The following is a 12595-nucleotide window of genomic DNA, read 5'->3' on the forward strand; positions in this document are numbered from 1 at the left end:
ATATATATTAGATATTTTGGTGATGTTTCAGTTTTGTTTGACTTTGGCCATTTTAAAACTTCTTTTCCATCCCAATTATCTTTTTGAAATTCCATGGTAATATAAATACAACTCTATAGAAGTATTAGTTGACTTTTTGTTTGGTTAGAATAGGTTGGTTACCTCTAGATTATATTATGCTGGTATAATATAATATACCCTACAGGGCGGGTCCACAGGTAAAAGATAAATGACAGTCTGCAGATATGCAGGTTAGCTGCAAATAAAGGTAAGAATAAATCATAGTTTTAGACTTTTTGAGCCCTTCAATGACAGATTAGGAAAATTCATTTGAAGGGGAGATATAGAAGTACAACCTTATTCTCTTTATATGCACCTACTGAGGAAAGTGGGCAGGATGAAAAGATAAGTTTTTACCAAGAACTAGAAAGAGCATTACAGACATTCCCAGATATAGTGAAAAAGTTATACAAGGTGAATTAAATTCTCAAGTGGGCAAAGAGAACTTCGCTTGAACAGTGGCTGGAACCCACTCATTACTTAAAAAACAAACAATAACCCTAAAAGTCTATGCCAATATACTGAAGCAAACAATATGTTAATAAAAAGTACTTGCTTCCAGCATAAGAAAATACACATGAGAACTTGGAAAGCACCAGATAGTGCATTCACAAAAATTGATCATGTACTTATTTCAAAATACCACACATCTTCAATCACAGATGTTAGAACTGTATGAGAACTAATTTTGAGTAGACTATTTCCTGGTAAGAATCAAATATAGAGAGCCCCCAGAAAATGCAAAACAAGGGAAATTTCACAGAAAGAAAATATACCATTAAGAGAAGTTTAAAGACCCAGAAAAAGCAAGAGATTTCAAAGAGATAGGAAATGAAAAGATGATCAAAGAACTAAGGAATGCATAATTATATAATGAAGTGACAATAATAAAAAGTAAATAGGCTAAAATAAGTAAAGTTAAAGAGGGAATGGCAAATGTAATTATAGTTGAAAGAGCCAAAAGATGAGAATATGGAAAGTTTGATAAGGAATGACAAGAATAATTGTGAGTAACAAATGAACCAAATTAATCATGCTAAAGCGTACAACCAAGAAGAATACTGTGGACTATCCTATGAGCCAGCAGAAAGAAAAAAAGTTAGGTGAGCCAAGAAAAGAAGTTTCTTAAAAAAAGCAGATAGAAGATGCTGAATAATTAAGAAACAGCAATGAAACCAGAGAATTCTGTGGAGCAGTTTAACATATAAACAGAGATTTCCAACCTAAAAGTGATACAAACAAAGATCAAGAAGGTAAAATAATAAAGGGGAAAAAAGAATCAGTTATTGATATATGGGCAGAATATTTAAAAGATGTATACAGTACAACAGTGCAAGAAATGAATAAGAATTCAACGATTTCTTAGAATTGATCAGAGAAATGAAAAACAATAAGACACCTGGCGGAGACACCCTTGTAGCTGAATTTTTCAAAAATTGTGGAGATATACAAAAACAACTATAATCCCTGATCATAAACATAAGGGCCAAAATAAATAATGCCTCAAAAATGGAAAACTAGACAACAGCCTCCATTTTATGCCCCATTTTCAAGAAAGGTGATAAACTCCAATATAACAATTACTTTGGAATTCCACTTCTTGCAGTCAATAAAATATAAAATATTCTCAAAAATCTTATTTAAAAAGCAGAACATGAACAGAACAAACAATTATTATTAGTTGAAAGGAATATGGTCCGGGTGCGATCAAAAAAACTCAAATAGTAGAATATACTATTTTATTGAGCCAACGTTTCGCCCCACGTTGCAGGGCTTCGTCAGGGCTATTTTGACAGCAGTCAAAACAAATTATTATTAGTGTGTTAATGTACAATAAGCAATATAAGGTCTGGAAGGGAAGGATAGCTTTTTTTTTATTGTTATGATATCCTCTTGGGAGATTGTGACATGTCGTTTATCAACTAACCTACTTGCTATAATTGTCTGTTTGAAAAGTCAGATAAGTAAGGCTACCATGGAGGGTGTCATGCCGTTTTTCAATTTCAGGCGCGTTTTAAATATTGCTCTATCTTAAAGTCACCTCTTCCCGTTTTAAGCTAATATTTCAAAAGTGATATATGGCCAGGTAATATCTTACATTCATATGCTTAGTTATGTGCATATACAGACAATATTTGGCTGATTTCTCGCAATAACTCATCATTTAGAGTCTTTTAGTACACTAAATAGAGACAGTAAAAAAAAATGGACCTATGTATGAATGAAAACAAGACTAAATATATGAATATTAGCTCAGGCAGCAGCAATATCTTGTAAGACATAGATATTCCTTTGAAAAACTGAAAAGTTTCACATATCTGGTCTCAGAATCTGATGAGGACAAACAAATAAATGAAGCGGATCTAAAAGTTTTAGGAGTAACAAGATGAAGAGAAGAGGCGGAAAAAAAAAAAGTAAGTACAAAGAAAATAATAGCTATAGAAGAAAGATTTTAGAAGCAATAGCAATATCTAAAACCAAAATAATGCAATAAATTACAAAATGTTCACAAAAAATTTAAATTTACTTAAATTAAATGTACGCTGAACTGCTAAATAAACTAAACAAATAACAAACTGTCTGACCTTCATCTCACTAATGGAAATACGAGGGTGGTTTGAAAAGTTCTCTGAATCACCGCTAGTTGTCAGTGCAAGAGCAACGAGGTTCCTGCGCAATAATCACACATCCTTTGTGAGTGAACATGTGGCATGAGTGGTAGTGATGACTCTTTGTTGTTGTTTTATGTGTAGTGATATGTGACAATGGAGAAAACTGAGATTCAAGCAGTGACTAAGTACTTTGTAAAGAAAGGTATGAAAGCAAAGGAAACATGCTGACTTTCATAACATACTGGGGGACTCTGTTCATTCATATTGAACTGTTGCCAAGCTGCCTAGTGAGTTTAAATTTGGTCGAAAGAGCTTAGATGATGATCCGTGTAGTGGACAGCCAAAAAGTGCTAGGACCCCAGAATTTATCGCAAAAATGTATAAAAAGGTCATGGAGGATTGTCGACTGAAAGTGTGTGAGATTGCTGAAGCATCCCTAGGATGTCATCTGAACGGGTATATCACATTTATCACCAAACAAAATCTGGCCCGTTTTCAGCGCAACCAACAAGATTTTTTGCGCTGGTTTGTGACTACAGATGAAACTTGGTTCCACTAATATACCCTAGAGACAAAGCAGTGGAAAGCAGTTTGAAAATAGCTAAAGTTAAAAAAGGATGAAACATCACTAAAATATATAAATGTATAAAATAAAATTGCTTGAAAATAAAATTAATATATAAAAAGAAATATTTTAATATAGTTTTATGTCTTACAATGTGAGTTTAATGAAGTTCAAAGAATATTTTTCCTCTATCATTCTGACTAACAATTAATAATTTAATGAAGAATCCCACTAGAAAAAGAACAAACAATAATGGTGTTCATTTTGTGTGTGTGTGTAGCTTTGATAGTATTTTTTTTTATGCAAACTTCCTCATGGTATTTATAGCTCTCAGTTCTGGAATGAACCACAAAATAACTTTTTATCCCATGTATATAGTAGGAGCCTCAAACATTTTTGGCTTAGGGCCTACACTGAATCCTCCACTGAGTCCCAAGGTGGCAAAGACCTAGCCAGTCCATTATATCAACAAACAATTTAACATTAACTTAATAATGGTCTTTTTAATTGGTTGTTAAATATAAACATCTGATTATTATTTTGTATGGTTTATTGACATTATAAATTTTACAATGTAATTCAAATGAACTATAGCAAGAAAGACTGGTGGAGCTAGTGGGCCTAAAGGCGTAGTTTGGATACTGCTGATGTAATGCAAAGTCAGAAATTAGAGGTTACTGCAGAGTAGAAAGGTGATTAATAAAGAACAGAAAAAAAAATGAATAATATCATAATAAATAAAACAACTTTTACTATATGCGCTGCATTGATCGATATAAAAAAAAAAATTAAAAATTGATTAACTGAAACTACATTAAAACCCTAATGTGAATACTGATTCTCAAGCAATTAACAAAAACAATCAATTTAACTTGATATTTATTTATTCTTCTTACTAAAGTATGTAATTAACGAAGAAAGATGGCAGTCAAAAAAATTATTTATTATACACATTGTAGGGCTAAATAAAACAAGAAACAAACATTGTTAAGTATGGTAGAACTATAAGAATATTCAGTTATATGAAAAAGTTATATAAAATGATATAAAAATGAACCAAGTAAATTAAAAGAATATGAATAAAAATGAATAGAATTAATATTAATAACACATATAGACATGAATTGTAGAATAGAAAATGTGGCAGAGTAATAATTAGTAAAAATTAATTAAAAAAGTAATAACTGTCATGGTAATAAAAAAGGAAGAAGTATGAGGAAATAAATAATCCTGTTATGATCCTTTTTCTCAACTTCATTCTTTTTAAACTTCTAACGTTTCGACCACTTAGGTCATTTTCAAGGATTCCTTTACTTTGTTTTCATTTTTTCTTTTAAAATTCTTTAAATGCCGGCTAATTGCCTTTGTCCTATAAATTCTTCTATACAATTCCCCCAAGAAAAAAAAGAATTGTATAGAAGAATTTATAGGACAAAGGCAATTAGCCGGCATTTAAAGAATTTTAAAAGAAAAAATGAAAACAAAGTAAAGGAATCCTTGAAAATGACCTAAGTGGTCGAAATGTTGGAAGTTTAAAAAGAATAAAGTTGATAAAAAGGATCAAAATTGTTTTTAAATAAAGTAAACCACTCTCAAACAAGTATATTAATAAAAAATAAATCTAATCCTGTTATTTTTATATTTATAATACCTTATACTTCTAATATCCTTTCTTGATTGTTTTGAATACTTGACCAATTTAATATGCTAAAGCAATTCAGCCATTGTCCTTTATTTTTTTAAACATGTCTGCTACTACTTTTCAAATTAATTTTCACAAATTATTACCCCAGTGGTACATTTTCAACTTTATTATTCATTACTGTTGTGTGTATCAGAGATCTTCCCTAATTTCAACGTATGGGGGAGTCAGAACTCGATGCAATTAAAATACATCATATCAGAAGGGGTATGAAAATGGTAAATTTTAAATTAATACATTAAAAATTACAGAAATAACTGCATGTAAGGGGGGCAGTAAAAAGTTATATAATATAGGTTAATGTGTTCATTAATATGAAGATTGGAATTTGGAGGCGATTGGAGAAATGATTTGAATTGATGTAGGAGCTAGATTGTTGAGAGGTCCCCAAAATTGTTTGCAAGATGGGTCTTGAGAGCAAAACATCTAGTTGAATATTAATTTTATTTTTTACTTGGATAAAATTTCTACTTGATTGCTGCTTTAAACCAAATACTGTCATGGTACCCGTTCAGGTTTTCCCTGTTGCTGCAAATACGAGTGGCTGGCCTCTAAGCTGCTTCTCCCTATGCCACGCTCAGTCTCTTTGTTTCTTAGCTGGATTTGCTAATGGTTTGAAGGGTGGGAATGAAGAGTTACATTTGCTCTAAAGAAGCAGTAGGGGATTACCAGGATTAGCAGTTGTTGGTAGATCCCAATAGGTGGCCCTGTGGTTTGTTGTTGGCCTAGATATCCCTACATTTACTTGCAATAATACCTATAAATACATAAATAAAACTTATGACGACTTGTAGACTGAGCAACTGTATATGTCATTAATATTTATTCTATTCATTCTAATGTATTTAATTTGATAAATTTAAAATCATTTGTATATAACTTTCTTTTTATAAGGTTTGTATATCTTCTTTCAAATAAGTTACAGTTATTTGAAAAAGGATATATAAACCTTAATTTTATGGGCCTACCACACTTAATGTTTGTATCTTGTTTAATTCAGTCCTGCTATATGGGACAAACCATGTGTATAATAAACAGTTTTTGTACTATTTTTAACAACCTTTTTTAACCTCTACCCAGACCATCTTCCATTATTCATTATTCTGATTTAATATTAATTTAACCTGGTAGTCCAATTTCTAGAAAATTAACTACATAATAATAAAAAGTAAATGTCAAAAAAGGAACTGAATGCAGTAGGAATATTTTTAAATATGATATGTGAAAGACATGAATAAATCTAACTTATTTTGAATAAACTATTATTACCTGCTGGGAAATTAAACTTGTCGATGATGCTAATGAAGTTATACTACCAAATTGTTGTTCTTTCTGAAGATTTGAAGCTGAGCCATAGTGTGGTAGGTTTGGTATACAACTATCATCACTATTTGTAGAATCTACAGATGGTATACGAGGGTGCTGAATTAAGTTTTGATTATTAACTTTAAAACGAGTATTAGGAACAAGAATGCTTTCCACTTTTTCAAAAACCTTTTTCATATTATTCACACTTATTCCTTGAGGTGAAGGGATATTTTCCCTTTCATCTTTTTGTTTATCATATTGATTAGGGTCTATTTGAAGAATTGGCCGACTCACTTTCATTATTGGTACATATTCCACACCACTACTGTTTTCATTCCATTTATTAGTATTTTCATTTGGTATAATTCCATCAGGAAAATCATTAAAATTATTTATCTTCATATTAGAATTTTTATCAATATTTTTATGACTGCTGTAAGTGAAATCTTCAATGTTGAAGGATGTTTCACATTTTATTAATTCAGTGTTATGAGTATGATTTTTTATTTGATCATTATCTACTGGAGAATGAAAGTTACTGAATTCAATAGAGGATTTACCATTAACTGGAACCATGTTGAATTCGAAATTATCATTTAATTCATTCATGTTAGGTTCGCTATTCATTTGCTTTTCAGCTTCAATTTTTTCTTGGTTTTCGGTAATAGAACCACTGGCCATTAATGGAAGTTGATCTTTGATGTCATTTTGCTCATCTGAAGGAGTTTCATGTTTTAAATCAGTGCCAGAACTAAATTTAGCAGATGAGAGAACATTCTTCCTATTAATTGCTTCAACACTTTGTGGTTTCAGAACTCTTTTATTATCTAAACTAAGACAACCTCCTGTACTACTAGAACTAGCCTGTGATCCTGATGTAAGAGTTGAACCACTAGAGGCATTTGATGCAGTTGTTTCAGAAGAAAGACTTCTTTTAAGTTTCACCTCATAGCGATTAAGAGTTTTCGGGCTAATAACTTCATCATTTTTTTTCAAACAAGGTGAAGGAGAATGAGGAGGGGAGATACTAGAGCGACTAGAACTTACTGCTGAATCATTATCACTTTCTTCTTCCAGTCCTCTTTCCTCATTCTTGGATTGTTGGCTGTCTGATGCATAGCCTTCGTTGTACTTATATTGTGGTAATGTCTCATTATTTAGGTTAGGAGATACTGAATCTTGCCCATAATCATTACTTAGGTCTGAAATAGAGGGTGATGTAATACTTTCCAAAGACTTGGGTTCAGAATGAGATGACTGAACATTCAAATATGGATTTCGTGACAAACTGGCTAATGACCGAGAGATGCTTGTATTAGCCCCCGATAAGGTTTTAGATGTATCATAAAAACAATTCCGAAGTTCTTCTCTGCTTGAACTTAAAGATGATGAAACAGATGAAACACATGAAGATGTACCATACAAAGAAAGAGATTTCCGCTTAAAAGCAGGAGAATATTTGGGTATTTCATAATTATGAGATGTTAATTCTGTTTTCCATGGGGAACTGGTTATTAAAGCTGGATTTTTATCATTGGGAAGTTTACTGTTTGAAATTTTATCGTTGTCTACTTTGCTAATAATATTTTCTTCTAAGTTATTGGTAATTGGGCAGTCACTGCTTTTTATAATGGGTAAATCATCAACTACCAGAGTAGGTACCTCAATAACCTTTTCAGGTATAACTAAACCTCGAAGTTTAGACATCCCTTTTTTTCTCTGTTCAGAAAGGGCGGCAAGAGAACAACGGCGAGCTTCTTCATTTTTTAGGAATGTGCTGTTATATTTTGAACCAACATCAACAAGACTTTGTGAGCGACTGTGAAGTTTGGTTTCTCCGGAAAAACTTAGTGCTCTCGAAAGAGAACTGGTGTTGGATGTTGATGATTTTGATTCACATAATTTGTTTCTTGGAGTATCATTTTTTCTTGGAAGGGTTGAAAACTCAGTTTTGGTAGCAGCAGAATGGTTGTTAAAGGCATTGTCTGTAAGGTCAAAAGTACTTTGGGTTCTATCATTTTTAGGAATGGTTTCTTTATAATTATCATAGTTATTAGTGACATCAAGCAAACTTTGAAATGTTAAGGAGTCTTTTTTTACTAGTAATTTGGTTGCAGGAAGGTCATTTTTTTGTTTCTGCTGACAGTCATTTAAAACATTACAATTTGTTTCTGTTTCTAAACTTTTTTGCCAATTTTGCTTCTTACAATATTTTACAGGAGGTGTATTAGAAATATCCTTGTTTTGTTGGACATTAGAGAACATTGCGATTTTGTCTTTAACACTTTTTTCACTTTTCTCATCATTTCTCCAAGAGGCATATTTACTGGTTTCATTTGAAGATTTTTTAACATCAGTAGTTGATTTTGGCAAGATTGGTGGCGTTGATAAATTCATGGTTGATTTTGGTTCATTGGATGGTTTAACTGATTTTTTATCTAGTGAAGGATATTCATGACCATCAGGAGGGAGTCTCGAACAGCTTGGTGGATATTTTTCTTTATGAAATGAACCTGAAAATTAAAAATCATTTAGTATATTTATAATAAAAAGAATCATTAATTAGAATATTTATGGTAAAATAAAACATCAAAAAAGTAATTTTCATACAATTTCTTTACATACATTTTATATTTTTATATGATTTAAGTTAAATTGTATTAGTATTGTTTGTTTATATTTATTTTGAATGGTTGTAATTTTTTTATAACTCCCTCCCAAAAAAGGAGACAGTTATTCTTAATATATATAAATTATTCTTAACTTAAATATAAACTCTTCTTAATCGATTGAAAAAATCCGTCACTAAAGCATAATCTGGTTTTCATAGATGGTTCAGTAAAAAACCAAGATGCAGATCACTTAAACCATTGGGTAGATATTAATTTGACAAATAATTTAATGGATACAGTTTCTGGGAAATGTTGAATAATTTTAACGGATAATAATTGTCAAAACAAAGAGAAGAAACTATACTATACAATCTAATTTTCATTAATATTAGAATAACTAACACTAATCAATGGAGTGATTTGGACATAGCTAAGTGATTAATTAACTACTTTCAACAGAATATAATTTCTTTTTAATTTCTATGTTGATCAGGTTCAGAGGCAAATGAACAGTTTAAAAAAAAATTGGTTAAATGACAGCTATAAACCCCCCAACCCAAACTTTTAAATTTTGATTAATTATATACCAGATACTAATTTAAGAAATAGGGGATGATGATTAGAGGTGTAATAAAATAATAATAATCAACTACAAAAAATTTATTAGGATTAATACATTTTGTGAGGCACAGAGGCAAACAAATCAGGATTCAAGCAGGTAAAAAGGGGACTCCCTCAAGAAGCAGTACTCAGTCCAATGTTATTCATTATTATAATTCATAATGTTATAGATGTATTAATAGAAAAATCACCTAGTACAAAAGCCTTACTGTGTGCTGACGACTTGATAATCTGGGGGACCAGCAATAAAATCGGTGCTCTTGAAAAGTGGCCAACGATACCTTAAAGGCTCTGAGAAGTTGGACCGAAGAAAATGAAATGATTATCAACACGGAAAAAACAGTATTCCAACTATTTACCCTTTCTATAAAGCAGCATGAGCTCCAAGTAAATTTTGATAATCAGTCTATTAGCAGGACTCATAAAAAAAGATCTAGAACTAGTCATGGATGATAAGATAACCTGGGCTAAGCAATGTGAGAATGCTGCAGATAAAGAGAATCAAGACGGCGACTATTGAAATGAATCACAGCCATAAAATGGGGAGCAACCACTGAGGTTCTAAGAAATACTTAGACATCATAAATAAGACCAGTCCAGGAATATGGCCACGGTATTATGGTTACAGCTACCAATCCAATGCTGAAGCGTCTTGATCTAGTTCAGAATAAGACATTAAGGATTATTACCAGTGCGGCTAAATTAACACCGATTCTAGCCAAGCAAATGAAAGCAGAGATTGAGTCTCTAAAAAACAGGCGAGAACAGAAAGCAGTCATCCTTTACGAGTGTATGCTTAGGAATGGCAGTGATTATTGGGCCAACACTGTTGGTAGTAATATGACTTAAACCGCAACTCACATTTATTGAGATAACAAAATCCATCATCACAAGCCTAGGCCTGAAATAAGAGAGCCTCTGCCTGACTTAACTAAACAAAGCGTTTGGACATGTCCATATGCTATAGCGCTAGATTTAATAATGCCCATTAACAAATCAATGACTCCAGGAGAAGAACTAAGAACTGTGGCATTGGCCACTATAGCCGAGCACTACCCTGAGCCAGAATAGATTCATATATAAACCGATGGGTTAGCTACAGGGGCAAATAAAAATGAGGGATCAGCTGTCTATAGCAGCCTGTTCCAGCCTTCAGCACCTGTTGGAGCAAAAGCAACCAATTTTGATGGAGAGGTAGCTGCTACTACTTTGGCTTTAGAAAAGCTGAATGACGCCAGTGAAAAGAATATAGTTCTGCTGTCGGATTCGAAGGCAGCACTGCTGGCAATAGCATCTGGACATCCCTCGGCTAACTGGAATTCTCACATGCAGAAAAACTATGGAAAGTCAAAGAGAAATACTTAAAGAATTGCTGATGCAATGGATTCCAGCCCATTGTGGTATACATCGAAATGAGGTGGAGAATCGACTTGCATGGTTAGCGGCAAGCCAACCGCAGCTGCTTCTTCCTATTTCAATGGACATGGCGAAATGGAAATGGACGTCCCGCAGTGCCATCGCTGAAAGAGCAGAGAAAAGGAGTAGAGGAGAATGTGGGGAAAAGAATTAAGTGGCACTGCTAGACCCTAAGAAGTGCCCTCCATTGACATTACCACGAGCAGTGGCAGTGGCATGCTTCAGGTTGGCCACTGGACATGAATATCTACGGCACCACCTGAAGAGGATATGAGTGGAAGTTGAGTTTTCTGACAGCATCCTGTGTGGAGATGGTGAGATGATCGCCGATCATATATTTACATGTATGGAAACGGTAGAATTAATTTCAGGCAAGAGTGATGTGAATAAAGCTGAAGTACTGGGCTGTACAAAATAAAATGGCAGAAATGCCTCCTTTGGTGTAGGAAACAAAAAGAAAAGTTTCTCGAGGTACAAAATTTTTAAGCCATACAATTACAGTTTGGTTTGAAGTTTTGTATTTCTTATACAGTTTCTCTGATTGTGAGGTTCTTGGAGTTGTTAGAGAGAGGAAAGTTTTTTCTTTCAGTCCATTATTTTGTAATTAAATTCCTTACAAAAACCTTCTTAAATAATGCCATATATGTTTATAAGAAAGAATTATATGAACAGAAGAAACTTTCCTCTTTCTAACCTGAACAAAATCTTTAAGAGTAATTTACTTAGTAATTTTAATGTTTAAAAATTTTATTTGATTAAAAATTAATAATTATTCAACATATGATTTCATTCTTCAATCTAAATTAGAAAATAATTGTTTTGGTGGAAGGACCCTGTTGATATCATTTTCCAAACTTGAGATATAAAATAAAGCATTTTCAGTGTGTTTTATTTTCATTTTTTCCAAAACATTTTTTAACAAAATTGTCGAGAATACATGTACACTCTTCTTGTTAAGTATTTAACAACACTGAAATTTGAATATATCTCATTAGCTATTTATTTTAAATTTCAAGCCAACTGTAAATAAGGATGAATGGAATTTTAATGTTTTTTATTTCAGTATTCTTATTATTATGTTACTATTTCATTTACCAAGACACTTCATTATTTTTATTTAATTTACTATTCATTAATTTGTTAATTGTATTATTTCTTGTGAACAAGATATGAATATAAGCATTGAAAACTATTGCCTACTACCTACAGTAAGCTAAACAGTAATATTAGCCAATAAATAAACAAAATCACAATAACCAAAAAAAATTAGCCTTAAGGTTGGTGGTTCACATGTTTGGGCCGAAAAATCACATTGTAACCATCATTGAACTTAATTTTTTATATTATTTAAAGCCACATTGAATGATTCCCTGGTAATTTATAATCATTATATACAACCCAGTCAACCATATATCATCCCTAATAAATTTATTACTGCTTTAACTAATGTTTCAATCTACCTTTTAGACCTTGTTTAAAACGATAAAAACTAGATAGGACAGAAAGAACAGAGTGATAATGAAGAAATTGTTGGGTTTTAATCTTTTACATTTTTTTCTTTCTTAATTCTATTTATTTGTTGATATTTACAACTGTATAAAAAAATACAACCAGTAAATTTGATCATAATGACATAATGATATGATACAGGATGTAGAGAAACTACCCAGTAGTAGAACTCTAAAAACAGTTTACAATA

General features: G+C 32.0%; 1 protein-coding gene across 1 annotated transcript in view; it reads right to left on the minus strand.

Moving 5' to 3' along the window:
• Positions 1-12595, minus strand: part of LOC106682051 (uncharacterized) — a gene marked incomplete in the record, with an annotated part of 32151 nt that overhangs the window by 17265 nt on the left and 2291 nt on the right. Inside the window, 1 exon segment of the mRNA XM_067051481.1 lies at positions 6209-8760. Within this exon segment, the coding sequence (XP_066907582.1) occupies positions 6209-8760 (2552 nt within the window).

This window comes from Halyomorpha halys, unplaced genomic scaffold, assembly GCF_000696795.3.
Source record: "Halyomorpha halys isolate HHAL.00 unplaced genomic scaffold, Hhal_1.1 Scaffold386.1, whole genome shotgun sequence".
NCBI classification, from domain to species: Eukaryota; Metazoa; Arthropoda; class Insecta; order Hemiptera; family Pentatomidae; genus Halyomorpha; species Halyomorpha halys.